Source organism: Aplidium turbinatum, chromosome 1 (genome assembly GCF_918807975.1).
Source record: "Aplidium turbinatum chromosome 1, kaAplTurb1.1, whole genome shotgun sequence".
Classification (NCBI taxonomy): domain Eukaryota; kingdom Metazoa; phylum Chordata; class Ascidiacea; order Aplousobranchia; family Polyclinidae; genus Aplidium; species Aplidium turbinatum.
In genome coordinates, this window is record NC_137472.1 from 61,112,783 (window position 1) to 61,138,777 (window position 25,995).

The following is a 25,995-nucleotide window of genomic DNA, read 5'->3' on the forward strand; positions in this document are numbered from 1 at the left end:
CGTTGCCTACAATAAAAAAATGTAATAAGCTGAAACAAACTTGTTAAAAATTGTTTTTAAACATTTTTGCACTTTTGACGTCGTTTTAACTTTTTTCGCAAAGTAATTCTGTGTCAAAATTTAGTGTTGAAAAAGTTCAAGGGCTATAACCCACTTTCTAAAAAGTACAATACAATTTCGATAAAGAGGTTACTTTTGGTATCATAAACAAATGTTTTGGAGTATTTTTTCTTCATGATATTGTACATTGTACAATCTTCAGTATTTCATATATGAACAACGTAAACTCTTTTTATGAAGGCTTGACGAAGGTTAGATGTATTGCCGAAAATGTTCTCAGTTTTTGTTTTCTTTAAAATCAAATGCCTTGTTGTTGATTGGTTTCGTTTGTTTATGTTAAAACGTGCTGTAGACTAATTTGTAACTTAAGAAATAAAATAGGAAATGGGATTCAAGACCAATCTTTACCGTGTTGGTTTTGGTTTCCATAAATAAAAACAATCCAGGCTTTGTAGCCACAATTTTAACCCAAGAAAATGTAGATAACACTATTTCAGAGCTTGCTCTCTTGAAAGAAAATAAATGTAGGAAACTAGTGATGTGTTGCTCGGTGACGTCATACTGGCTGTGCGCATTGCAACAAATCAAAATTGGGTGTGTTTGCAAAGGTATATTTTTCACTTGAGGTTTAGATTTGATGCATGTTATCGGACAATTTATTACCATGCCATCCAAGTTACTCTTCAGACATTCAAATCTTCTATGTGTTGTGTTACATCAAGCATTTGCTTAATGTTTCGACTAAACAGACCCCAGTAATCTCTCTTCTGTTGTTTCTAATATATTGGTTAAAACAATGTTTAAGACCAAACCATTTTAAAACATGGCATCTTCTGGAGTACATGAGCCTCAAAAAGTTAAATTCTATCGTAATCTAAACAAACCATAATCTCCCATCATAATAATCTACCACAAAAATTCAATGACCATTTGTTCACTATGAAATAACACCTTGACAAACTTATTTCTTTAAAGTGATCGACCTAAATCTATATTAGTCTACTTGTCTCGATAAGAAAATATAAAAGAAAATTGCTGTAGCCTAGTGGACCTTGTACCTTTTCTATTTTAATCAAGTTCATCATGAGTTGGAATTACAACATTCAATAAAAATCTGAATAAACTTAACTGGTAAGCTGATAACTTTCTTGTCAAGAACAGTTTGTCTTATCAGCTGATTCGAGCTATAGACCTGTTTTACCAAACATCAAAATACAGTCTGTTTGTCTTGCAATAAAAAAATATAAATTACTTTCACGTGTATTTTAAACACAACTTTCTTAATGATTGCCCCTTGGAAAGGGTAAACTTTCGATTGATTTATTTTTGCTTATAACGTTTAACTCTGCGTTGCCTGTTTGTGGGGATACTTGGCTCATAGATCTTTCCAAAACACTTGCCATCTCATTTGAAAACATTCTATCAAATTTCTAATGAAACAATTTGTTTGTCAGAGATTATTTCCGGTCTAACTTTATGCTCTGTGACATATTATAATCACTTTAGTTGCTTTTAGTCTCAATTGTGTGCGCTTCCCTCCTCGCGCTATGGCCACCGCGTAGAGGAAACAACACAATTGTGACGTCATCAAGCGGATGAATTAATCAGCAAGAATAAGATACGTTTAAATTGTCATCACATAACAAACAAACGTCTATACTGCATGATGTACTCCATGGTTATCTGAAGTTCAAACTGTGAAAGCATTAAACTATTGAGTTATTGCACTACAAAAACTGAGCCTACTTCTGTCATACAAGTTTTTTCGAGTGCAAGATAGATGGGAAAACGATTTAACAAAACAAAAAATGATATTCGCAGCCATATGTTGAGAGGATTGGCAAGAAAGCTATGTCAATTGGGTGATTGATGGTATGGTGGAAAAAAAGGAGCAGGAGAAGAAGGAGACGAACATGGGGAGATGATGTAAAACAGTTGGCTGACTTGTCAAGCACCGGAAAAGCAAAAAGACTAGCGGAAGAACGTGACGCGTGGAAGCAAATTACAGTTTACTTTCGGCTCGCAGACGGCACATGATGATGATAATTCCACAAAACATTTTTATTGGTGAGTCAAAAGATTATAGCAAGCAATAAAATACAACCGCCTATTTAAATTGGTTTGTGAAACTCATAGTCGTAGGCAAGATTGCCAAATGTTTTCAAAATTTCCAGCCCAATTGCCTCTGAAAAGTAGCCCAAAAGTAACCCAATCGTCAAAAGTAATATAAACTAAAAATTACAAACGTTTTCGGTCATAGGCTACTCATGTTAGCTATTATCAATTAACTAACTGACTGATGTTCTACATAAATTTAAATTACAAAACTGCCGATCTACATCAACAAAAAATCGAAAAAAGAAACGCATAGAATGAACGCTTGATGCAGGGATATCTATAACTACGAGATTGGAAACTCTGTGGAACTGAAAACCATTTTTTACACCAGTAGGGTCACTTCTCTTTGTGCGCTGCTGTGATAAATAATCAAATAAATTGACCTCAAAGGGCAGCAAGTAGTAGGCTAAACGAACAACCAAAAGTGTAACAATCAATTCACCTGCTGTAAATTGTAAGGTCTACGCTTGCTTGGTTTGTTTGTATTGCATTAGTGCAGTCATGTTGTATTTTGTTTGCTGCTTAAACAATTTCCAGAATGAGTATTGGTTTTAGTTCTGATGACATCGTAAATGGATTGGTTTCGTACTGGATTGGTCTGTGAACAAGTTGGTGATACAACAGCATATTTCACTGATTGCTGAACACTCGATCCTCATTTACGTCTGAACCGATTTGCAGAACGCAAAATGCTAAAGAACAACAGTAGGCGGTTTTGGACTAAGTTAGTTGCATTCATTCATTTTTTGGATTCCTCGTTTTTTTTCTATCAGCGTAAATGTAGGCTACTTTTATTCATCAATTAAGTTTTAATATGAGTGTACAACTGTACATTTTGTTTTATTATTGTAAAATCGAATTTTGTAGCCTATATCTTTTAGTTGGTATTTTATTTTATTAATCTTTCTGTAGTCGTAGTAATGTGATGACCCTACCGATGTATAGCAGCACTGGACAGAGTTTCCATTGATGACGCTTAATTGTGCAAGGAAAAAACACACATTAAATGAGTAATGAAGCATAATTACGTGAAAACATTTCGCAGATAGGAGGCGTCTGCGACAAACAACTGCCTATTGAGACGAGGATTGCAGGATTTTTTGAGTAGTGGATTTTAGTATCAAATTCGGTGAAGCCTTTAGGCATAATTCTAAAAGACTCCAGAGATAGGCTACTGTATTGTTTGAACAAATTTGAATATCAAGTGGCCTAGCCTATGGCCTATGATCTTTGATGGCACTTTTTCTGATGAGAGCAGTTAAATCCAATTGCTCTCTCCGTACTCTCGTGGCCAAATGTTGCGTAGATATAACTTACCAATGTATGTACAGTTCGCCTCGTGCGAACAAGTGAACTTTTACACGACGTTTAAACACAAAAAAACTCAAATTATGTTAAATATCAGTCAGTTGGCTACACGATAAAGGCCTATGGCCGAAAAAATTTGTAATTTTTAGTTTATTTTTATGTTATTATAATATGATAAAAGCCGTGTGGTTGTTAGGTTTTGTTTGTCTATGGCCCAAAACAAAACTAGCTCAATTTCGTGGAAAAACGCCGAATTGGCAGATAGACTGGTTGTAGTCGTTTGGTTTGGTTTGGTTTTGAATCTTTATCCTCGGACTGACAAAGCCTTGGTAGGTTATTCCTGGTACTTGTTCGCATACTTGTAGAGGCACTTGACGCAGGGCCGGTTACCGAGATTGGCAGAGTGAAGTTTTTCCGATTGTTGAAGTCTTGTTGCCGAGAAATTATTCCATTCACTAGGTGCCGCTGAATGGAGAGCAGTCCTGAAATGCGTTGCTCAAACGCACACCCCGAGAGTCGTTGTAGACAACTCTGGTTGTATAGGCGTCAGCTCAAGTTTTACCAGACTAAGCTGTGATAGGCTAAATTTAAAAAAAGGCCGAAAAGAAATAGAACATCCCTGCTATTCAAACATTCTTGTTGGAATTAATTAAATTTTTTTTGGAAGATATTTTTTCTTCCATTTTTTTAAAAAATATTTTAGCATACAAAATTTTTGCCCTGAGAATGATTTTTAATGTAGGTTAAATAAAAAAAAATTCTTAAAAATTATTTTATAATTATCTTTGTTGACAATAAATCAATAGTTTACTACTTCATTGGTTTATCAACTTTTGGTGTTTCAAGCAGTATTTTGGTAGCCTTCCCCCAGTCATTATTAAAAAACGTTTTAACCGCTTGATTTAATGCTTAGATTTGCAGCCGCTCTGTTTGTGAAAAAATTGTTTTTTTTTTTTCTTTAACAAGCACAGTTTGGTTGTTTTAGTAATTTATTCTTAGTTTTTTGTTATTTTTTTTAGATCAAACAAGGAGTTGTGTGAATACTGAAATAGCATTGCATTTCTTACCAATTAAGTGTCTATGTTCAAATCAGTTGAGCATTGAAATTGGTTAGTAACTACTGATAGACTAGCCTATTGAGTTTTGTGTAGATAAAATAATTTGTCATGGCTTTCGCCCCTCCTGTCAAGGGCAAGGCGACGACGAATTTGGCAAAGAGCACATGGACACCAATGAACCACCCAGAAGCAAACCTTCAGGTTGATTTTTAAATTTTGCAGTGTTTTTATTTGCATTGTCTTTTCAATCAATTTTTAATTTTGAACTATTTTTTGACTTTGCATGATTGTTTTACAATAACCATTTGCATTGTTGAGATTGCTTATAGTTTTATAATTTATTTTTAGTTCGTATAGTCTTATAGTATTTTAGCTGTTGTTTTTTTTGGTTAAGTAAAACTTACTACAAGAATAACCACGCAAAGCCTGGTGATGTTAAACCCACTGCAATTTGGATTTTGCAAAAACTATTCAACTAACTTAGCAATTACTAACTTTCATATCATAAATGAGTTAAACAATAATCACACTGTGTGCTCTCTGTTTATAGATCTCAAAAAAGCACTTGATACAGTTAATCACAAAATCTTAATTGACAAATTGGAGTTCTACAGCTTAAGGGGAAACGTTAAAAACCTTATTCATTCATACTTAACCAATAGGCAGCAATACGTGCATGGCGGAGAAATCAACTTTTCTCGTTCAAATGTTTGTACAATAATTAACGAAGTTGACCATACGTGCTATTTAGAAGTCACAATAGATAACTAACTCAATTAAATTAAGCAGTAAGCACATTGATAACCTTTCAAAAAATTATCAATCATTTTATTTTTCATCATTAACGCGTCCGGGACAAAAAAGATACTAACTTCAAAAATCGATATAGATCTACCAGCCCATTAATGATCGGGAAAAGGAGGCAAAACCATTTAAAACGTGCCTGAATAGAAAATCATGTAGTAAGCTATAGGCCTATATCAGTAGTTAGCACAGCCACAAAACCCAAAAACAAATAGCAAAAAATACAACAAAAACAGAGAGAAGCACACATACGTAGTAATGAATGACAGCCTAATGAAAAGTGTTGTGGATTGAATTTGCCAGTTCCAATGTTGATGTGGATGAGCAGTCATGAAAAAAGAGTACAAATTGTTCAATGTTCAGTAAAACTTGCAAAAAATGCTTCTTCAACAATCAAGAGCTATAGAAACGACATCCACTACCTAACTTTATCTCCAATGTCATTATTATTTATTTTTGGCATTTCTTCCGTCGTTATTCGTTCTTTTTCTGTTCTATCTTAACTTTCTTCTTCTTTGTTGTGTCAATTTCATCATCATCAACCAGTTTTGATTATACAGGCCATGAATTAATCCTCATGTCGAGGGTATGGCCTGTCTGTCTGTCGAGAACGAAGTCTTCCCCTCCAAACCTCGCGATTTATTGGGTTGGCAGAGTCCATGTTCAGGGCTACAAGGACACGTTTCACAAGTTCTTCCCAAGTGAGTTTTGGTCTACCTTGACCCCGCTGTGCTGCGATGTTGACACATCTGACCTGTGAGATCCAGCTTGAGCTGCGCTCAACGTGACCAAGCCATCTCAGTCTGCCTAATTGGAGGACTTCACTGATGTCTTTTATTTTGAGCTTTGATAAAAGAGTCTCAAACTGGGTGTTGTCTTCAGGCTTGACTAGGCAGGTCTATCTTACCATCGCTCTGTCATTACGTTGTAGGCGCTTAACGGTGCTTGCTAAAGTAGCCCACGTTTCAGAGCCATAGAGCATGACACTCCTCACACAACTGCAGTAAACTTGACCTCTGGTTGCAGCAGGAAGTTGCTTGCTTGTGAGGATAGGGAGGAGTTCTCTAAACTTTTTCCAGGCTGACTTGCACCGAGTTATAGCTGCATGCTCACAGCCCCCAATTTGTCATTTAAAAACATTATACTTGCTTACGTATAACTGTTTGAATGAGTGAGTGCAGAATCGACGACCTCCTATGCCATTTAAAGGATATAATAGGCAGAGATGGGCAAGATCACCAGTATTGGTGATCTTGCAGATCAAGATCACCAAGAATAGGTGATCTTGAAGATCAAGATGAAGATCAAGATCGTGATCTTGAAGATCAAGATCACTTTCAAGATCACTTTTTGTGTACTTGAAAAAAATGAAGTGTTTGATCAATGATGTTGCAAAAAATAATTACTATAAGCAACCTGGGTAAAGGTATATAGCAGGGGTCACCAACCTTTTTTGGATGCGGGCCACTTTGGCACTAAGGAGAGCTGTGGCGGGCCGCACTAATAAAATTTTAGTTAGGTTGACTCTTATGCTAGAAAAGCACGCATTTCGTACCCAGTATCCATCGTTACATGTTGTTCATATGTATTATATGTTAGAATACCGCAGCAACAAAATTAATCGAACAACGCTACTGCCAGGCCAAGCTCCTTTTACAACACTTTTGACTTTTCTAACAATGCCTAATAAACGAGGCCACTTGTTTTGCGCACTTATAGCGAGGCAAGTGGTATCATCAGAATATTCATTGCCAAGCAAGAATGGTGTTGTCACTTCGCTTCACAAAAGATATCTTGCAATTAACAATTTTAGTAAACAAGGAAATGTTTGACACATCGCAATACAGGCAACAATAGTGACCTGCAAACATATCAGCAAAAAATAGGCTTCAATAACAGGGAGTTATCCACAAAAATAACTCCAATAACACAGCCTTGGGTTCGATTCCAGGTCGGGTCATACCAAAGACTTTAAAAAGCGTACCGATTGTGTTCTTTCTTACATAACGCAGTGAAGATAAATCGGGTAATAATCTGGTGATATATCACCCTCTTCTAATCTGCCTTGAGCCAGCATGGAAGCAGCTACGGCTCATAAAATCACATGGAACCCTGTCAAGTAACCCATGTTGATGCACAATCTGCTGCAAGCGGAGATAACGAATGATTATTAACAGGGAGAAAGAAACCAGGCACCATGAAACAAACGCTTGTGGAAATCACCGAAAAGTCGTAATTCTATCGTAATTCATGAACAGTCTTCCGGCTTCCCTCTAAAAAAGCAATGAGTTGGTTTTTCAGCCTTTTTGTGAGAGTCTATAAAACCGTCTTTCTAAGACAACTGTCACTTGCGGTGCTTATCAGCGTGGCAAAAATTTGTTGATTAACAACATTTTGCAGTACTTGCTTCGGCAGTAGGCTACATGTACTAAAATTGGAACGATACAGAGAACATTAGCATGGTCCCTGCGCAAGGATGACACGCAAAATCGTGAAGCGTTCCATATTTCTTTAAAAAAAAACATTTTGCAGTAGGCCTCCTAAGCTAAATATTTTCATAATACAATCAGAAAAAGTCTTTCAATTTATATATAATATTTTGCCAATTTATTATAAATTGAGTTGGCACACAGACCTATTTTGCCACCAAAAACTTGCATAAAGAGAACACTGCTCGTGAAACACAATAACGGTGAATCGCACACTAGTGTTTACATGACATTTACAAACTTAAAATAAGCAACCCTATGCTCACAGAAAATCGAAAACAGACGTTTTAATCAACCACTGGGACAGTGTGGCTGGACATCGCATTGGAATAACTTTAAGCAATCTCCACCTAGAACTATAATCTGATTGGTCGGTCGGTGGAATCGTATGCAAAGCGACAATATGCTTCCCGGAAAACATTTTTTGCCTTCGTGCTCTTTAACTCCTCAAGAAAAGTATTTTTGGTTATACTTGTACACTGATACCTTCCGCGGGCCGCAGCGATACAGCGTGGCGGGCCGCAAGCGGCCCGCGGGCCGCCAGTTGGTGACCCCTGGTATATAGCATACAGTAGTTGTATTGCTAACTTTTACTTTTAACTACTCGATCGCTGGCCTAAGAATTGTAATAAGTCAGTGATTGTTGCTATTTAAGGCTTGTCAATTGTTGACGTAGTTTGCGTAGAATCGCAACATCACACCCAAGGCCGAGTTACAGTAGTAGGCCTACTGAAAAAGTCGCAAAATTTGCAATTAGTTTTATACTTTTAATTTAGCCTATAATAAATAAATAAATATAAACTTTGAACTGGATCATTTTATACCAATTTTTTGTCTGGTTCATGTGGGAGTTTTTATTCGTGTTACTAAGTATATAGTTTTAACTTTCACTGTATTATGTCAATGTTTATTGCACAATTTACCCATCTGGCAACCTTGATAGGCTACTGTTGTCTGCTATCAAAAAAGTTCAGAGGTTCGCGGTCCGACAAATCGCTCCATACTCAGACTCTAAACAAGTCTTAGTCTGGTTAATTTGCTGCAATAAACTACTTTGGGATACATGACCAAAGTCGGCTAGAGTCCAGATTTTTTAACACCGCCATTCTATACTTTTGAAACATCTAAAATTGGGTCAAAGAAAGCAAACATTTCTTTAAAATTCACACACGGAAATTGTAAACAAAGTTAAATCATTTTTTATTATACGTCAGCATAAAGTACCTACACGGAAGTTGACTTCTTTGTTATGACCAACACAGAAAAATTTTTCAATTTTGAAATGGCAACACTGACCAGATTAGATGGAGACTCTTAAGTCTAAATCGTCTTTTGTTGGACACATATCATATTAAAAGTGGCTAAATGTTACAGGCCTCGAAATTCACGGCGGACACGGCGGACATGTCCGCCGTCACAGCATGTGATGTCCGCGGGAAGTACCCTCTAGATCGGTCATATTTGTCCGCCGAGAAATAACGCAGGAACTAGCGATGTAAATCGTCATTTATAGCACGAGCAACTGTTGCAAGAATATAATTTGCGCTGGGAATGCGAAATTATCGCATTCTCAGCGCGCATCTAGAAAAAGTTAATACTGTATCTGTATCCCTTAGCTTCCATTCAAGCAGGAAAACTTTCGATTTTTACGTTGCTTCTACGATTGATGACATTGAATCAGCGTAACAAGGGTGAATTCTTCGCTAAGAATCGATGGGAGCACCGACCGCTACTTCCACACTAATCACGCCCAACTTAGTTCAAGTCTTATGTCACAATGTCTGGCTTTGATCTCCGAGTAATATTGATAAGGCAATGTTGGTCACAAAGTTAGATAATACGAGTAGGTTACTACAGCAAGATGCAGCAAAACTTAAGTTTTGGTATTACAGTAAGAAAGAAAAGACCCAGAAAAAATTCTGAAAGTGAGAATAAGGGCAATCAACCTACTACTAGGAAATTTAGTGGTGATAGACGCATATATTAAAGGAACAACGAATGTAAGGATTAGCTCTGTCAAAGATCACAACACATCGTTACCTCATATGGCTGCAGCTTCAACATATCTGGCCGACAATACTCCAAGCCATCAATTTCGATCACCAAGGCCCTCGACAATATGAGTGACAACGAAAATAATCAAAATTAAGAGGTTGTTTGAAATCGCACATTTTATCGTTAAACAAGAGCCCGCATTTACGCTTTTCCCTCAATTAGCCAGTCTGGAGAGAAGACACGGAGTAGATCTCGGTATTACGTATCTTAACGACAAGCAATGATCGCGTGGAGATTGGCGCACGTTTTTGAAGATCGATACTATTGAAGCTCTCATGCGCATATGCCTGGACGGCCCTGACTGCGCTGATTATAGCCCCGAGCTTGTCGTGATCTCGTGGAATACTAATACTATTTTGGAGAGGCGACCGCATCACGGAGAGATCAAAATGTAATTGCGCTGTTTCTAATGTTTTGTTTACTCTTTTCGTCACTTTCGCTCACATGACACGCAAAAATAAACCTAAAGAAAAAAGCCTAGTGAAGCTTCGCACAGTAGAAAATAGTGTTAGTGTAGAAGTTTGCCGACTCGTGCCCAGAGCATTGTGACGCAAGAAGCCATACGACATCGGAAGTGGAAGTTAATCAGTTATACGGCGTATTATTTTTTTATTATTTATTTGCATCAGACACAAAGTCCATAAAGTTCAAAATTTTAACAATCATCATATTATCATCATCATCATATTTAGCAGCTACACGGCGCTTTGACTCTTCAAGCGCACCTCGTTGGTATGATGAAAGCCTTTTAGAGTGACTTCGCTGAAATTTTAAAAAGCCTAAACCGTAACTATGGTTCTCAAATGGCGAAGACTTATCAAGATAAAGTGATTAAGTATGACGATCGACGGCTAAAACTGGTGTGTCCGCCGTAAGACTTAATTTGTCCGCCGAGATAGCTGCTCAGACCGGACACGTTTGTCCGCCGTCAACAAAAACGAATTTCGAGGCCTGTGTTAGTAGTTGCCACTAACTACTTTGTACAGCACGAGTTCTAAAAAAATGCCTCTATCTAGTAAGTAAACTTCAATTTTAAAGTGATCTTGATCTTATTGTTCTTCAAGATCAAGATCACACACAAAAAAGTGATCTTAGATCAAGATCACCTAAAAAAAGTGATCTTGAAGATCACACCCATCTCTGATAATAGGCTATACATTATTTTGCACTCATTTTATAATGTACATATATACAGTTATACTCGTTTTGTTTCGCATCTGGGAAATTTATGTAAAAGTATGATTTTAGAAAATTTCATTCAAAGAGTTTGCAAAATTTAACAAAATCTGCATAATGTGATAAATCAGGCCGTATATCTAAGTAGCCATAGAAAAACATAGCATGCACTGATAGGCTCTTTTAAGTGATCTGTCGTATGTACAATTTACTGATTGTAAACTGTTTGTATTAATCACTGATTAATTTTACTGAAGGTATTTGAAGAAAGAAGAGAACTGATCAAAAAATGGGTAAGATTACTATGATCATTATAAAAAAAAACAACACTGCATAATCATATCATCACTCAGACTTAATTTGACGTGTTTTCTCCGTATCTATTGTAAAAGTTTTATTCCTTTGCTCATCTTATTTGCAAAATGTTTGATTATATGGGTCTGCTAATATTCGGTGAGTCCGATTCGGTGAGTCTGATTCGGTGAGTTCCTAACCTCTAACCCCTAACCCTAACTCCAAACCCCTAACCCTAAAACGGCAATGATAATTAGGCCACGGTACCCGATAATTTAAAAAAAAAATTGAAAAAATCCCCCGTTAAGGGATCGGACTCACCGAATCAGACTCACCGAATCGGACTCACCGAAACGGGCCATTCCGTGGTTATATATTATATATATATATATCACATACAGATAAAGTTTGTAAGTATTTTTTATTTTGATGTGCATACCGTAGTTTATTACATCAGCCTATTTGAAATATATATATATTGCTTTAACTGATTTTATATAAACAACAATAATATCGGTTGCTTAATGGCTGCTCTCACTGCGACGATGGTTCAGTTTCAGAAATGGCAAGACACACAAAAAAGGATAATTGTTGATGATATATTGAAGAGCTTGTCCACAAAGCACTTGGTGTCTTTAAATGGTTAGTTCCATATTCACTTGTTAACATTGTATCTGGGAAGTAGCTTTCTTTGTTTCATTGTTCACAAAAAGATTAAAGATATCAATGCGGAATTATCATCTTATCAACATGCCTTTGATTAAACTCTTTGTGTTATTCAAAGTCTTTTCATTGTATGTTTTTGAAGTATATTTGATGCTTTGTGTTATCAATATGTTTTGTTGCAAATGTTATGTCTGTGACACCACGTCTTTAATACGTATATATATGTAGTTTTAATTGATTAGGATTTAAAAAATGTGTATAACAGTATGCACGCATTATGTTGTTGTCCTCTTGTATAGAAAAATTAAATGGACAGTTCCCTCAAGAAAAGCACGACTTCACTCGAATCCTTCCTCGAGTCCTCACACTTTATCTCTTTTCATTTCTTGATCCAAGAACGTTATGTAGATGTGCACAGGTATGTTTATGATTTATTTTTATTTATTCTGTAACTTTGTAACCTTCTGTTGCTTTTAGGATGCACAATTTATGATCTTGCTGGAAGTCTGTCCTTGAAATTCAACATGTCAACAGTTGTACTTTTGTTGCTTGGTTTTTTCGTTTTAAAAAAGCTCCGGGGTATTTATCAAATGAGATATTGCTGCAGATGTTTGCTGTTCTCGTTACTAAGTTCCAACCTTGATAATATCAAGGTTGGAACTATTATGTTTTGCCTACATAGGCTAAATGTGCAATACATAGGCTATTTGAAGTGCTTATGTGTAATGTATATTATATATATACTGTATATATATAATACAGTATCGGTGTAGCAAGTATACCAGCTATTTCCTGAAAAAAAAATATTTTAATTCTGAGTGCAAAGCAGAAATGGAAAATAGGAATATTATTTTCTCTGAATAGGCTCTGTATAAACAGAACAAGTTGGTCAGTTTTAAATTTTGTAAGCATTGTACTGGTAGATTGCGTTAAAAGGCATACGGTAATCTTAGTTTCTAACACCAAACGTTTATATATATCTTTTCTATGAACTTACTAATGTATGATATGCCAAGTTTTCAATAAATTAATTTCACGTTGATAGGTATCCTGGTACTGGAACTATCTAACAGAGATGGATTGTTTGTGGAGGCCAAAGTGCTTGAAGTTTGGTTGGTACCCAACCTATCAACCTTCCCCTTTTGAAGAAAAAATATGGAAACGGTTTTATGTTAACACAGTTCATGAACTGAACTTTGCTAAGGTCAAGGTAGGACATCACTCTGTTACGAGCGCTCAGTTGCTTTGGGGGTGGTTTGATGTTTTTCACTTCTTGTGTATTTTTTAATTTATTGTAGCTTAACATTTTTTACCTATTCATGTTCTTATTTTGCTTTAAACATGAATGTGAGAATGCATTGAATGGATAAGAAGCCAATATTTTCAAGCTCCCTTCCAAGCTTCATCAATTAGCTTCATGTGTGAATGGCATATTTTAATCTGGGTAAATTTTTTAACAAGTCTTCCTCACTGGGCCAATTGTATGCAGGCATATTATACACTTTATACAGGGTGACCCAAAAAGATGCGTACCCATGAAAATTTCAATTGTGACTTTGATTGAAAAGCTATTTATTTCAAATTACAACCACACATTATTCAGTTTATGGAAGACCATTGACCAGAGTTTCAGCTTTTTCTGTCAATTTATGGCTTTCCCAAGATGTGTTCCAAATGTGAAAAAATCGAATAAAACATGGGTACGCATCTTTTTGGATCACCCTGTATATGAACATCAGGTCTACTCTTTAAGCTAAGATAAGGTCTTTGTAGTCTGTCGAGGCAACAACGGCCAGAGATGGCGAAGTGAGTGCCAGGCCTGATACAGGGAGGAGTGTGATGAGCAGAGTGTCCGTTGCAAGATCTACGACTTCTTCTGCCACCGGTTTGAGAAAAGGTCCGTCAATACCTTCAACCAAAAAACCTCTATCCGGACCTAAATGGGAACCGCCCCCTTGGAAAGGGTCAGACCCTCATCCAATCGACACAATGCGGTAAGTGGATTGCAAATTTACGTTAATCTTACTTTTAAAGACATGAATTACTAAACATTGGTCGTTCAACGAACTGACCGCCATGCGCAGTTTTCTTCTTGAATGTGTTTTACATTGAATTTAAACTAAATGGGAACTTGTGTTGCGTATGTGTGAGCTTCACAACTTGATCATCATGCATAAAAAAAAATCATGTTTTTGAATGTCACAACCGTTGCACAGCTTCAAAACATGTATTATAGAAGGAAGCTTTGCTTGAACGATATCGAGTCGTTTCATGTCGAAATGAAACGATAAATTGTAAGTATGAAAATTGTAAGTTGGTTTGCTCGTCCGTGTGTGTTGTTGAGGCACCTTGGTTTTGTCGAAATTTTTTAATTGAGTGATTTCTAGATACAATTACCTGGATAATATGGCACGTGGCAAGAAGAAGACATCTGTGACCCCTGACAGGCCGTTGTCTAAGCATGGAAGGAGACCACATTCAGCTGTTGTAAGTTGGTACTTTCACGTCAAAGGTTTCTTCTTTAAATATAGAAAATTTACACGTTCAAGCTCTTTCGATTTGAAGTTAGGAAGCATAATTTTCTATTGTTATTATATCGCGTATTTTGCTTGAGTGTTGATGAAGGCGTTGTGTGTCTCCTCCATGTAGCATGCTATGAGGAGATGAGCTTTCAAAACCGATCATATTCCATCTTGCTACCACCGTTGTGGAAGCGACTCAGCTTTCCCTTAACGATCTTAGTTAAGATTGTGAAATTATAGTCCACCACGCGTCAGACCCCAGTACACGTGCTCTATAGCTAAGTCTTGCTTCATGAAGAATGCAATTTTACTGGCTAATGAAACGTTGGAGTTTAAGCGAACTATTGTTTTCATCACCGGAAGATAACATTTCATGCGGCAATTGCGTCCACAGGGCAGGTCAAGGCGCAATAAGCAAGATGGTGAGAGCCTTCGTACGGACAACGGAGATGCTTCTTTCATCCAAAATAGCGAAGACAAAAGAAAGTTTAATCCACCTCTAGATAGAACCACCCGACTCTCCGGCGACGTATTGGCAAGTTACACTTCAGCCGGGAAAGCCCCGTCGCCGAGGCTGAACCGCGACTTCCAGCTTCCTCATTATGACGGTCACGGTGTGAACTCCTCTCCCAGGCTAGGGAACAGCATGACTCTTTCCCAGGTGGGTTCTGTGCATTTCCTCATGGTTAACCGCGTTATAGACAGGGCTATGGTGCTTCCATGGCTGCCTGGAGGTCTATCTCTAGATAGCCATGGTGCTTGCTAGAAACACATCGTGGATTGTATCAATATTATGGGCAAGTTGGGCCTCCTCAAGTTTAAAATAATATTTTGATTGCAACCTTTCACCTTCGATGACGTGTGCCCAACGTAACCACCATAATGCACAAAACCAAAGAAGGTTGAGCTCTTACTTCTGAAATTTCCATCAAACTTGTTATTTTTGTTTCTTTAAACTGTTTTTATGAAAGTTCTGTTTAGTAAACAGAAAGTTTGCACGGCGCTGAGGTTCCGAGTAATTGAAAGTCGTTGATTTAAATCCTTTGCTGGGTCACTTTGCATTGAAGAGCACAGTCTTGCAAGGACAGTGTTAACAGAAAAGAAACAGCGCGTTTGATAATAATAATATTAATACTTTAAATTAATAATCATTTATTAATAAATAAATGTTTTGAAAGGTCAGAGGAATTCCTCATGCTTTCATAAAAGGTATTTCTTCAACCCCTTATTTAAAGTAATGCAAAGCACTTTGCGACAAGCTATCTCCAAACGTAAAAATCGTGTTACATGGGTTGGCTTCACCAAGTTTTCAACCAAATGTGTGAATAATTGTATTATAATAATAATAATAACTATAAGTAACTGTACAATGTACATACTTGCAGTACGGCGCCGGTCATTCAACTATAAGCAGCCAAGTCAATTGGCAGCCCCAGGGCGACAACCGGGTCGCCCATACGCAACAGGCCATGGAGAGGCCCACTTCATCATACACCAGGAGGGCATCGGGTACTCAAGGTTCGTGTGCAAGCCAACATAAAGACTGATTTTAATCTACGCTATTTCAATTTTTCAATTAACTATAAATATAAGCTGATCTTTGCAACAAGGTGATGGATAATATATTTTTTTAATGCTTTGAGCTGCATTGGATGAGCAACTTCGTTTGACTTATCACCTCATACTCATTATTCTTTAATAGAAAGATTCAGCAATGCTGCTCCTGACCTCGCCAAGCTTTCTATGGACGCAGGTATGCCCCTTGTTGTTGAGAAATCGTCATCACCGTTTATTCTGTAATTACTGACAGGAGGTAGGAGAACAGGGGCAGTGTAACTGAAGACACGAGATAATATTTCTGGAGCACGATAATGTGTGACTTGGCGCTGCCAGCAGCTCCATGCAGAGTGTGACAACGGCAACTAGCGGTTGATCAAAGTGAAACGTTCATTACTCCAGGTGTCAGACCGCAGCCGGTGGCAAAGATGACGCCGGAGAAGCGGAAGCAAGGAGCTCCTCCTGATGGGAAGTTGGATGTTGCAACTACCGACAAGTTGCTCACCACTTCGAATGCTGAAGGTATGTTGCTACGACAAACAAATACTTTGTGTTTTGATGTCATAATAGCTTAAAAATGTATGTTCTGTCGTCTCACCGCGTGGGAAAAGTTAGGGAAGTTTGTGGAAATTTGTGTCTGTTATGAGAAGTATAAAGCTTTGGTAGAGAGTTTGCTTTGTTGAACCATAGAGAAATAAAACATAGTAACTTTAGCGGGTTTAGCATACTTTATTTCACACAAAATATAACATAATTAAATAAAATAAACTCAAACGTTTTCGACACGTACGTGTGTCCTCATCAGGAATTAAATCTACAATACATAAAATGAGAAGTAGTAGGAGAATTCATCCTGGCCACAGCGAGTGATGAATCTAATTTTGAAACTTCGTCCAGTTAAACGGAAAAGATGCACAACAGGCTTGTAAAACAAACCAATCAATACGGTCCGCAAGATGATTCAAATATATTTATCTTACAATCTGCGTTAGGCGCTTGGGATAAAAGCAATGTTCGGTTTAATACTTCGATTATAAATACATTACAAACTTGCGTGTTGCGTAACTTCACTTTTCAGTATTTTTGTAACGCTCAGCGAAAACAATTCTAGTTTTGTTCTATCATTTCTTCACAATGCACCTTGTCGATTTTTGTTAATGATGTTTCGTTTAATTTTTATTCCCCGTCGCCGCCTAGAAACACGTTACGTCCAATACCTTTTAAAGGGCGGGGAAACCCAAATTAACTTTGCGAGTTTTTTGTTACAGCGTGATGTCATTGTGTACAACATGCGTTTTAGCAATAAAAAAAATCCAAATTTTGTTGCCCTCGTTTCGCTAAGGCCGCTTTTGTTTGATACCCGTTTGCGAGGTCTCGTTGCGCATCAACCTGTGATTCTGTTCGCTGTGACGTCACAAGGTACATATAGTTGTGGCCAAAAGTTTAAGACCAGACTTGATTTATGACGATTTTTGCATTACTTCAAAATACTGCATCAGATATAAGATGATGCATAAAGATGATGCAACTGAAACAATATATGATGCAGTATTTTGAAGTATATAATGCAAAAATCGTCATAAATCAAGTCTGGTCTTAAACTTTTGGCCACAACTATATGTACCTTGTGACGTCACAGCGAACAGAATCACAGCTTGATGCGCAACGAGACCTCGCAAACGGGTATCAAACAAAAGCGGCCTTAGCGAGACGAGGGCAACAAAATTTGAATTTTTTTTAGCTAAAATGCCTGTTGTACACAATGACATCACGCTGAAACAAAAAATTCGCAAAAAGTTAATTTGGGTTTCCCCGCCCTTTAAATGAAACAACGAGGTTGCAGTGCTCTCCTCAGGCAGTTACAATTTAGGGTTTTTCCTGTCTTGACGATCTCTCTTTTCACAGTCACCTTGTACTAACGTTACAGTGTTTTCTACTGCGATGCTTGTATAGTATTGTTGTACAGGTCTGATGTATTGTACAGCATAACAATAATACGTACGGGTGTCATACATACTACTTAGTCAATTTTTTAACCCTGGCTTGCCAGTGATATGCTAATTTGGACTTCACACGATTCACACGTCGTTTAGACGTTAGTTATAACTGGCACATCGTTTCAACTTTTGTCATCGGAGCTATAATTACGTTTCAACAATAAGTTATCATCAAAGTTTTTTCCTTGTTATTGGTTACCATGAAGATAGGTAACTAAGGTTTCTCTTTGTTGAAGATCTTCAAGGCAAAGGCTGGAAGGCACCTGCGCACTCGGACGATGAAGATTTCTGAATCACGCGATCTTCATGACTAATGAAAGTATAGCTTTCTGTTGTGTAGCAGTGGACGATCTTCCGATGACGTCATTGACACGGATTATGTCGTTTTCTTAATTAGGCCTACTAGTCTGGGAGCCTACGACAGAAGATTTCACCCCATAAGGTACAAAAGGTTTGACCCCTTGAAGTTACTGGGGTCAACCATGTCACTCACAAAAAGTATGGAAGATTGACCGCACCGGGTGGATCTGGACCCTAGAGCCCCCTAAAAAGCCCAAAAAGGGGGTTAATTTCACCCCATAAGGTACATGGACCAAACTTGGTGAAAACGAAGTTCTATGTCAGGACATCACAAAAATATCAAATCTAACAATATTTTCGAGTGGAAAGGTGATGTAAGACTCCCCCCAAAGTGACCCCCCAGGGGGTTAATTTCACCCCATAAGGTACATGGACCAAAGTTGGTCAAAACGAAGTCTTATGTCAGGACATCACAAAAATATCAAATCTAACAATATTTTCGGGTGGAAAGGTGATGTAAGATGCCTTCAAAGTGACTTCCCTTAATGTGACCCCCTCGGAAGGTTTATTCCACCCCATAAGGTACATGGACCAAACTTGGTCAAAATGAAGTCTTATGTCAGGACATCACAAAAATATCAAATCTAACAATATTTTCGGGTGGAAAGGTGGTGTAAGATGACTTCAAAGTGACTTTCCTTAATGTGACCCCCTCGGAAGGTGTATTTCACCCCATAAAGTACATGGACCAAACTTGGTCAAAACGAAGTCTTATTTCAGGACATCACAAAAATATCAAATCTAACAATATTTTCGGGTGGAAAGGTGATGTAAGATGTCATCAAAGTGACCCCCAGAGGGTTTATTTCACCATAGAGTACATGGACCAAACGTGGTCAAAACGAAGTCTTCTAGGGCACCACAAAATATCAAATCTAACAATACTCTCAGTTGGAAAGGTGATAAAAGACCTACCCAAAAGTGAATCTCCTCCTATAGTTTAATTTACTTCATCCCTTTCTCGAACCAACCTTGGTGTAACGAAAGTGCTATGCCAGGACAGTACGAATGGATTAAATTTAAAAATATTTTTATATAGGTTTTGATGAAATACATTCACAAGCTGTCCCATGATGCATGAAATGGAACTATAGCCTACTTTACAAAAAGTTTTTGTATAAATCATATTAAGTCAATCGAAAAAAGGCAACAGGACATGACAATACATGGCTTTGTAACACCAAAAACAGAAAGTACACAAGAAGCATATAGGCTACAGTAGCCAGAAAATTGATCCAAGATCTTGATACCACCACTAAATGTGGACTTAATCGAACAACTGACTATCCAAATCAAAACGTTTCGAAATGAATCATTTGGAACGTTAATTTAGGCAGTAATGAACATTTTCCAGCTGCTACAATAAATAACCTAATAAACCCAATGCAGTAAATTTTTGTTTAATGCCATTTGCTTCATGTCTCCAATCAGTTGTCGTAACTGTTCATTCATAAACAGAGATTGTTCGTGTAAATGTAAACGGTCGTTTCTTTATTCTTCATTGTCACTGCTGTAGCTTTCACTTTCTTCATCTTATTCTTCAGATTCATACAATTCTCCTGTTATATACAGAGATAAAGCAAGCTGTCTGCGATGTACCAGCCCCAAGCAATGTGGTTATCCGCACGTCTGACACTGACTGTCTTGTAATTGGCTTAGGTTGCTATGGAACTTTTGATCCTTCATTAAAGATATGGATAGAAGCTGGCTTGCAAAGCAATAACACGCAGCGGTACATCAACATCAACCAGCTGCATAGGCCTACCGCACTTGGAGTGACGATTTGCAAGTGTTTACCTGCATATCATGCCTTTACAGATTCTGATTACACCTCGTCATTTAGCAGGAAAGGGAAAGTGCGGCCGCTGAAATTACTCCAAGGAAACCACGAAGCGCAGGCAGCTTTTAGCCAACTCGGACACGACAAAGAAATTAGTGAAGACACTATCATCGCCATAGAGAACTTTGTGTGTAACATGTACAAAAACAAGAAAATTAATTATGTCAACGAAGTCCGTTTACAAATGTTTTTAGACGGCTACAAACCCAAAAAAGAAAATGAAAGGATATCATGCATACCAGAAGCTACTGTAGATAGTAGTACTCTACCACTTTGTTTACGAGTACTTCTCCAGAAGACAAGGCGCACACATCTCATCACAAGATGGTGGTTATCTTCAACTAGAAGTGAACAAGCAGCAACGTTGCTGCTAGAGTATGGCTGGAAAGAAGAAGGAGGTTCTTATAAAGTGGTGTGGTTTGAAGGTAAAGGTATAAAGCATCTTTAGATGTCTCTGCGTGGAATCTGATCTCATCCAGGAAAGTCAAGAAGAAGGTAAACAGCATTGGATGTCGCTTGGGTTACCCTTTATAAATATAAAACTTTCTCCTGGTCTATCAGTCGTTTACTTTCTTACTGTAAACATTAGCCAATAACTGGCTGTAAAGTTTCGTTTTAGGAACCTATAACCAATAGTTTCTGCAATCTTGAGAAAAATGCCTGGGTGCACTAAATAACAAATAAATGTTGAACTTTTTCCAGTTAATAGTAAGTTGCAATGTTGCATTATTCGAAGAAAAATAGACGTCTGTAAAAGATAATAAAATTACTATTGTATGTTACGCATATCTGTAGTGCATAATAGCAATTGTTTCGTACAGTCTTTATTTCTCTGTATATAACAGGAGAATTGTATGAATCTGAAGAATAAGACGAAGAAAGTAAAAGCGACACCAGTGATTGATTGATTGATTGAATCTTTATCCTCGGACTGGGAAAGCTTCTTGCAGAGCTTAATCCTGGCAGTTTCGCATACTTGTAGAGGCTTTGAATCACTGGCGCAGGCCCGGTCACCGAGATTGACTGAGTGAAGTTTCCGATTGTTGAAGGCTTGTTGTCGGGGAATTATTCCATCCATTAGATGCCGCTGAATGGAGAGCAGCCCTTAACGTGCGTTGCTCAAGCGCACACCCCGAGAGTCGAACCAGCGCCGCTATTGATCTTGAAGCTTCTTCGTTCCAGAAGTGACGCGCTAACCAATTGAGTTACCGTTTACATTTACACAAACAATCTCTGTTTATGAATGAACAGTTACAATAACTGATTGGAGACATGAAGCAAATGGCATTAAACAAAAATTTACTACATTGGGTTTATTGGGTTATTTATTGTAGCAGCTGGAAAATGTTCATTACTGCCTAAATTAACGTTCCAAATGATTCATTTCGAAACGTTTTGATTTGGATAGTCAGTTGTTCGATTAAGTCCACATTTAGTGGTGGTATCAAGATCTTGGATCAATTTTCTGGCTACTGTAGCCTATATGCTTCTTACGTACTTTCTGTTTTTGGTGTTACAAAGCCATGTATTGTCATGTCCTGTTGCCTTTTTTCGATTGACTTAATATGATTTATACAAAAACTTTTTGTAAAGTAGGCTATAGTTCCATTTCATGCATCATGGGACAGCTTGTGAATGTATTTCATCAAAACCTATATAAAAATATTTTTAAATTTAATCCATTCGTACTGTCCTGGCATAGCACTTTCGTTACACCAAGGTTGGTTCGAGAAAGGGATGAAGTAAATTAAACTATAGGAGGAGATTCACTTTTGGGTAGGTCTTTTATCACCTTTCCAACTGAGAGTATTGTTAGATTTGATATTTTGTGGTGCCCTAGAAGACTTCGTTTTGACCACGTTTGGTCCATGTACTCTATGGTGAAATAAACCCTCTGGGGGTCACTTTGATGACATCTTACATCACCTTTCCACCCGAAAATATTGTTAGATTTGATATTTTTGTGATGTCCTGACATAAGACTTCGTTTTGACCAAGTTTGGTCCATGTACTTTACGGGGTGAAATACACCTTCCGAGGGGGTCACATTAAGGAAAGTCACTTTGAAGTCATCTTACACCACCTTTCCACCCGAAAATATTGTTAGATTTGATATTTTTGTGATGTCCTGACATAAGACTTCATTTTGACCAAGTTTGGTCCATGTACCTTATGGGGTGGAATAAACCTTCCGAGGGGGTCACATTAAGGGAAGTCACTTTGAAGGCATCTTACATCACCTTTCCACCCGAAAATATTGTTAGATTTGATATTTTTGTGATGTCCTGACATAAGACTTCATTTTGACCAAGTTTGGTCCATGTACCTTATGGGGTGGAATAAACCTTCCGAGGGGGTCACATTAAGGGAAGTCACTTTGAAGGCATCTTACATCACCTTTCCACCCGAAAATATTGTTAGATTTGATATTTTTGTGATGTCCTGACATAGAACTTCGTTTTCACCAAGTTTGGTCCATGTACCTTATGGGGTGAAATTAACCCCCTTTTTGGGCTTTTTAGGGGGCTCTAGGGTCCAGATCCACCCGGTGCGGTCAATCTTCCATACTTTTTGTGAGTGACATGGTTGACCCCAGTAACTTCAAGGGCTCAAACCTTTTGTACCTTATGGGGTGAAATCTTCTGTCGTAGGCTCTCGGTCTATACGTAAAAAGCCGATTACTTCAATTCAACAAAGAATGGTGGTTTGCATACATGGATCTTGTGCTAATATTTTCACTATTTTTGATTCAATATATAAATTTTATTTCGCTGGAGCGAAGATCTCTAACTCGGTCAACCAAAACGCTTGTTTTGATCTTCGGTCACCATGGCGACAGAGGCTATCTTGTCACAATTACTTCAGATATTATAGTTTGTTCAATGTTGTTCTGGCATTTCAACATTATCAACAAACACGTCATTACGCACAAAATTATGGAAATGTGAATTTTAAACTTTAAAAGAACTTTTCAGACGTTTTCGGAATGTTACTGACACTTTAATAGCCAGCACGCAATGGGGCCACAATTGGTGCACACTGCTCAAGTTCTCATACTGTGTCTGGTGACTAGACAAATTTCTTATACTGTAGATCGTATTCTGAGTGCAGGCCTAGCGTGTGGTGCTTGTTTCAAACTGTCCACTTCTTGTTATTCATGCTTTAATAACTTTAAAAATTTGAAGTCTTTCCAAACAGCAAATCAACCGTTTTTTCATCAATTTAACGTCAGCAGACGTCGAATCAATGTTGAAAACGGTTGATTTGCTGTCTGGGTTGAAATAAGTGGAATGACAATTTTGTGAGCTATGTGTTGCATCAACTTATCATGATATTACATTACTGTACCGTGTGAGTGGATAGACTAACACCTAGTATATTTATCGATGACACTTGCACCGAAATGTTGAAGAACGTACTTTTGATTGTCTCGTTCAGTGCGATGATTGAGTTGAATTGTTTACTGGTTTGTTTGCGAAAAGAGGGAAGATGTTTCACTGATGATTCTTCGCCATTAAAAGTTGCTTTTTATGCATCGTATCAACACCTAGCGATGTAAAGACAGCAACGTTTTCTGGTTGGGTTAAACCTAATGCCCCCGCCGTCTTGTTACCTGCCAGACGTACTGAATAACAGGAGGTACTTGTTGCTTCTAAGACAACCACCTCTTTCTCCATTTTGCTTTAAAGAAGCCGTCACAGCATCCTGAAACCTCAGGACAAACCAGTTGTGTGCAGTTACACCTTCAATTTTCTCTGCCGTTGACATCTTCAATGTTGAAGGTTAAACGCCAGAATGTCTATGAAATAGATCTTGTAGCTCTCTGTCGGCATTGGTTATATTATTAGCAACATAGTCTAGAACGCAGTAGATATAGTCAGTAACACTTCTTGATGCAGTAGGCATCATAGTCGCATCCATCATTTAGGTTATTACCTTACACCAATCAATGTGAATATAAGAACCACAGTCAAAGTTGTGGTTGTTCATAAAGTTAAAAAAAGTCGGTTTAGTAGCCTACTTTTGCAGCCTCTGTAGGCCGACTTGACTTAATTAGTTCATTTTAAAATTTATTTTTCTAGCTTTATATGTTTTCACGTTGAGTTTAAAATGAAGGAGCTGCTTTGAGTCAACTTACAATTCTGATTGCAATTACAGGGGCGCTGGAAGCGGAGGGCAAGAGGGGCGGATGCCCCCTGCCCTCAATTTTTCTGTGAATGGGGGGACAATGGTGCCCTTTTGAGGTCATGTAAGCTACTGCACATTTTGAAATATAACAATTTCTGCTATTCGCTTTTAGCCTAATGAAGTTATAATCTTTCATTATAACATAGCATGATGCCCTTCCGTGCCATTGTTCTTTGTAGCCTATACCGGAAACTTGTATCATTACTCGATAATGAGTTGATAGATGGACATTATCGCGTATATCTTACCTAAAATCCTTACAAAAATTGGCCTTTCAGCCACAAAAGTACCCTTTTTTCATAATCCTGCCCCCCAGTTAAAATCGTTCCGGCGCCCCTGATTGCAAATATCTTTTGTGGATTCAATTGCATTCGAGATGTTTATTGGCAACCGAAATATCTTGGTTCAATTCGAAATGTTTCGACCTGCTGTGTTTTACGTTTAAGGGTAGGCCTAAGCTAATCTTCAGTGATTCATTCAATACCCTGTATGATGTCGTCATGTTGCGTCTTCGTCGTTTACGGGAACTGCATTTCCCAATCAGTAAATCAGTTATTTTTACATCGACTTAACGTTTGCAGACGTTGTGTCAATTCAACACGGACTAATTTGTTGGCTCGATTGTCAGCTACTGTATCGTAGCCTGCTATGACTGCTAAAATCTGTAAATGGTGCGAAAAAAAGGGTTTTATTTGCTAGGAGAATGCATGTAGATTGCTGGGTAAAACAAAAACTTCTCTGCCTTTAGAAGCTTATAAATTAAGCTTATATCATAACAGAAAACCGTCATACGCGAAAATAATAGGTAGGGGTGTCCCTGGGATATCTATAACTATGGGATTGGAAACTCTATCCAGTGCTATACATCAGTAGGGTCATCACATTACTACGACTACAGAAAGATTAACAAAATAAAATACCGACTAAAAGATATACAAAATTCGATTTTACAATAATAATACAAAATGTACACTCACATTAAAACTTAATTGATTATAAAAGCCTACATTTACGCTGCTAGAAAAAAAAAACGATGAATCCAAAAAATGAATGAATGCAACGAGTCCAAACAGGGGCGGATCCAGGTATTAACGTTAGGGGGGCGATGTCATTGACATTCAGGAAAGTGATCAGCCCGGCACAAACAACGACGGGGGTCTCCCCTAGAATATTTAAATCAAATTTGGTGCGTTCCGAAAGCATTTTGAACACAAATTATGAGAAATTCTATAACTTAAAAAACCCTTTACAATGCTGTTGTTTGACAAAGGGAGAGATGAAGAGCTGATATGCTCTTGCCATGTCAAGTTGAAGCCTGAACAACCTAGCCGCATTTATAGTTGAGACTGAAGGTTTCACTCTTGATTGTTTCACAGCAATTTAAAAATTGACCACGGAAAGATAATAACAGGTAATTCTGTCTTCCCAATGTCACAGCATAATATTGATACAGACATTGAGGTTGTTATAGACTTACTGTATAACTTCGAGGTTTTATTCCTC

At 37.7% G+C, this 25,995-nt stretch overlaps 1 protein-coding gene and 1 non-coding gene across 2 annotated transcripts; both read left to right on the forward strand.

Moving 5' to 3' along the window:
- The first annotated feature begins 4,649 nt into the window (after positions 1–4,649).
- On the forward strand, positions 4,650–25,059 carry LOC145773531 (F-box only protein 16-like). The gene is made up of 13 exons (XM_082584807.1): positions 4,650–4,745; positions 11,326–11,361; positions 11,917–12,004; positions 12,328–12,446; positions 13,074–13,238; positions 13,802–14,022; positions 14,416–14,515; positions 14,945–15,211; positions 15,936–16,068; positions 16,253–16,303; positions 16,510–16,629; positions 18,341–18,509; positions 22,979–25,059. Exons 1-12 carry the CDS (start codon positions 4,653–4,655, stop codon positions 18,394–18,396), a joined length of 1,449 nt encoding a protein of 482 aa, XP_082440933.1. The 5' UTR covers positions 4,650–4,652; the 3' UTR covers positions 18,397–18,509; positions 22,979–25,059.
- On the forward strand, positions 7,748–7,859 carry LOC145785249 (U6 spliceosomal RNA). The gene has a single exon (XR_014291149.1). It is a non-coding gene; the product is annotated as a U6 spliceosomal RNA (small nuclear RNA).
- Positions 25,060–25,995: the final 936 nt, after the last annotated feature.

Excerpts from the sequence above, each read along its gene's own strand:
- LOC145773531 (XM_082584807.1), top strand. The coding sequence starts at position 4,653 with ATGGCTTTCGCCCCTCCTGTCAAGGGCAAGGCGACGACGAATTTGGCA. Across the intron at positions 14,023-14,415 it reads CATCCAATCGACACAATGCG|ATACAATTACCTGGATAATA; the intron begins GTAAGTGGATTG and ends AGTGATTTCTAG. Across the intron at positions 16,069-16,252 it reads GAGGGCATCGGGTACTCAAG|AAAGATTCAGCAATGCTGCT; the intron begins GTTCGTGTGCAA and ends ATTCTTTAATAG.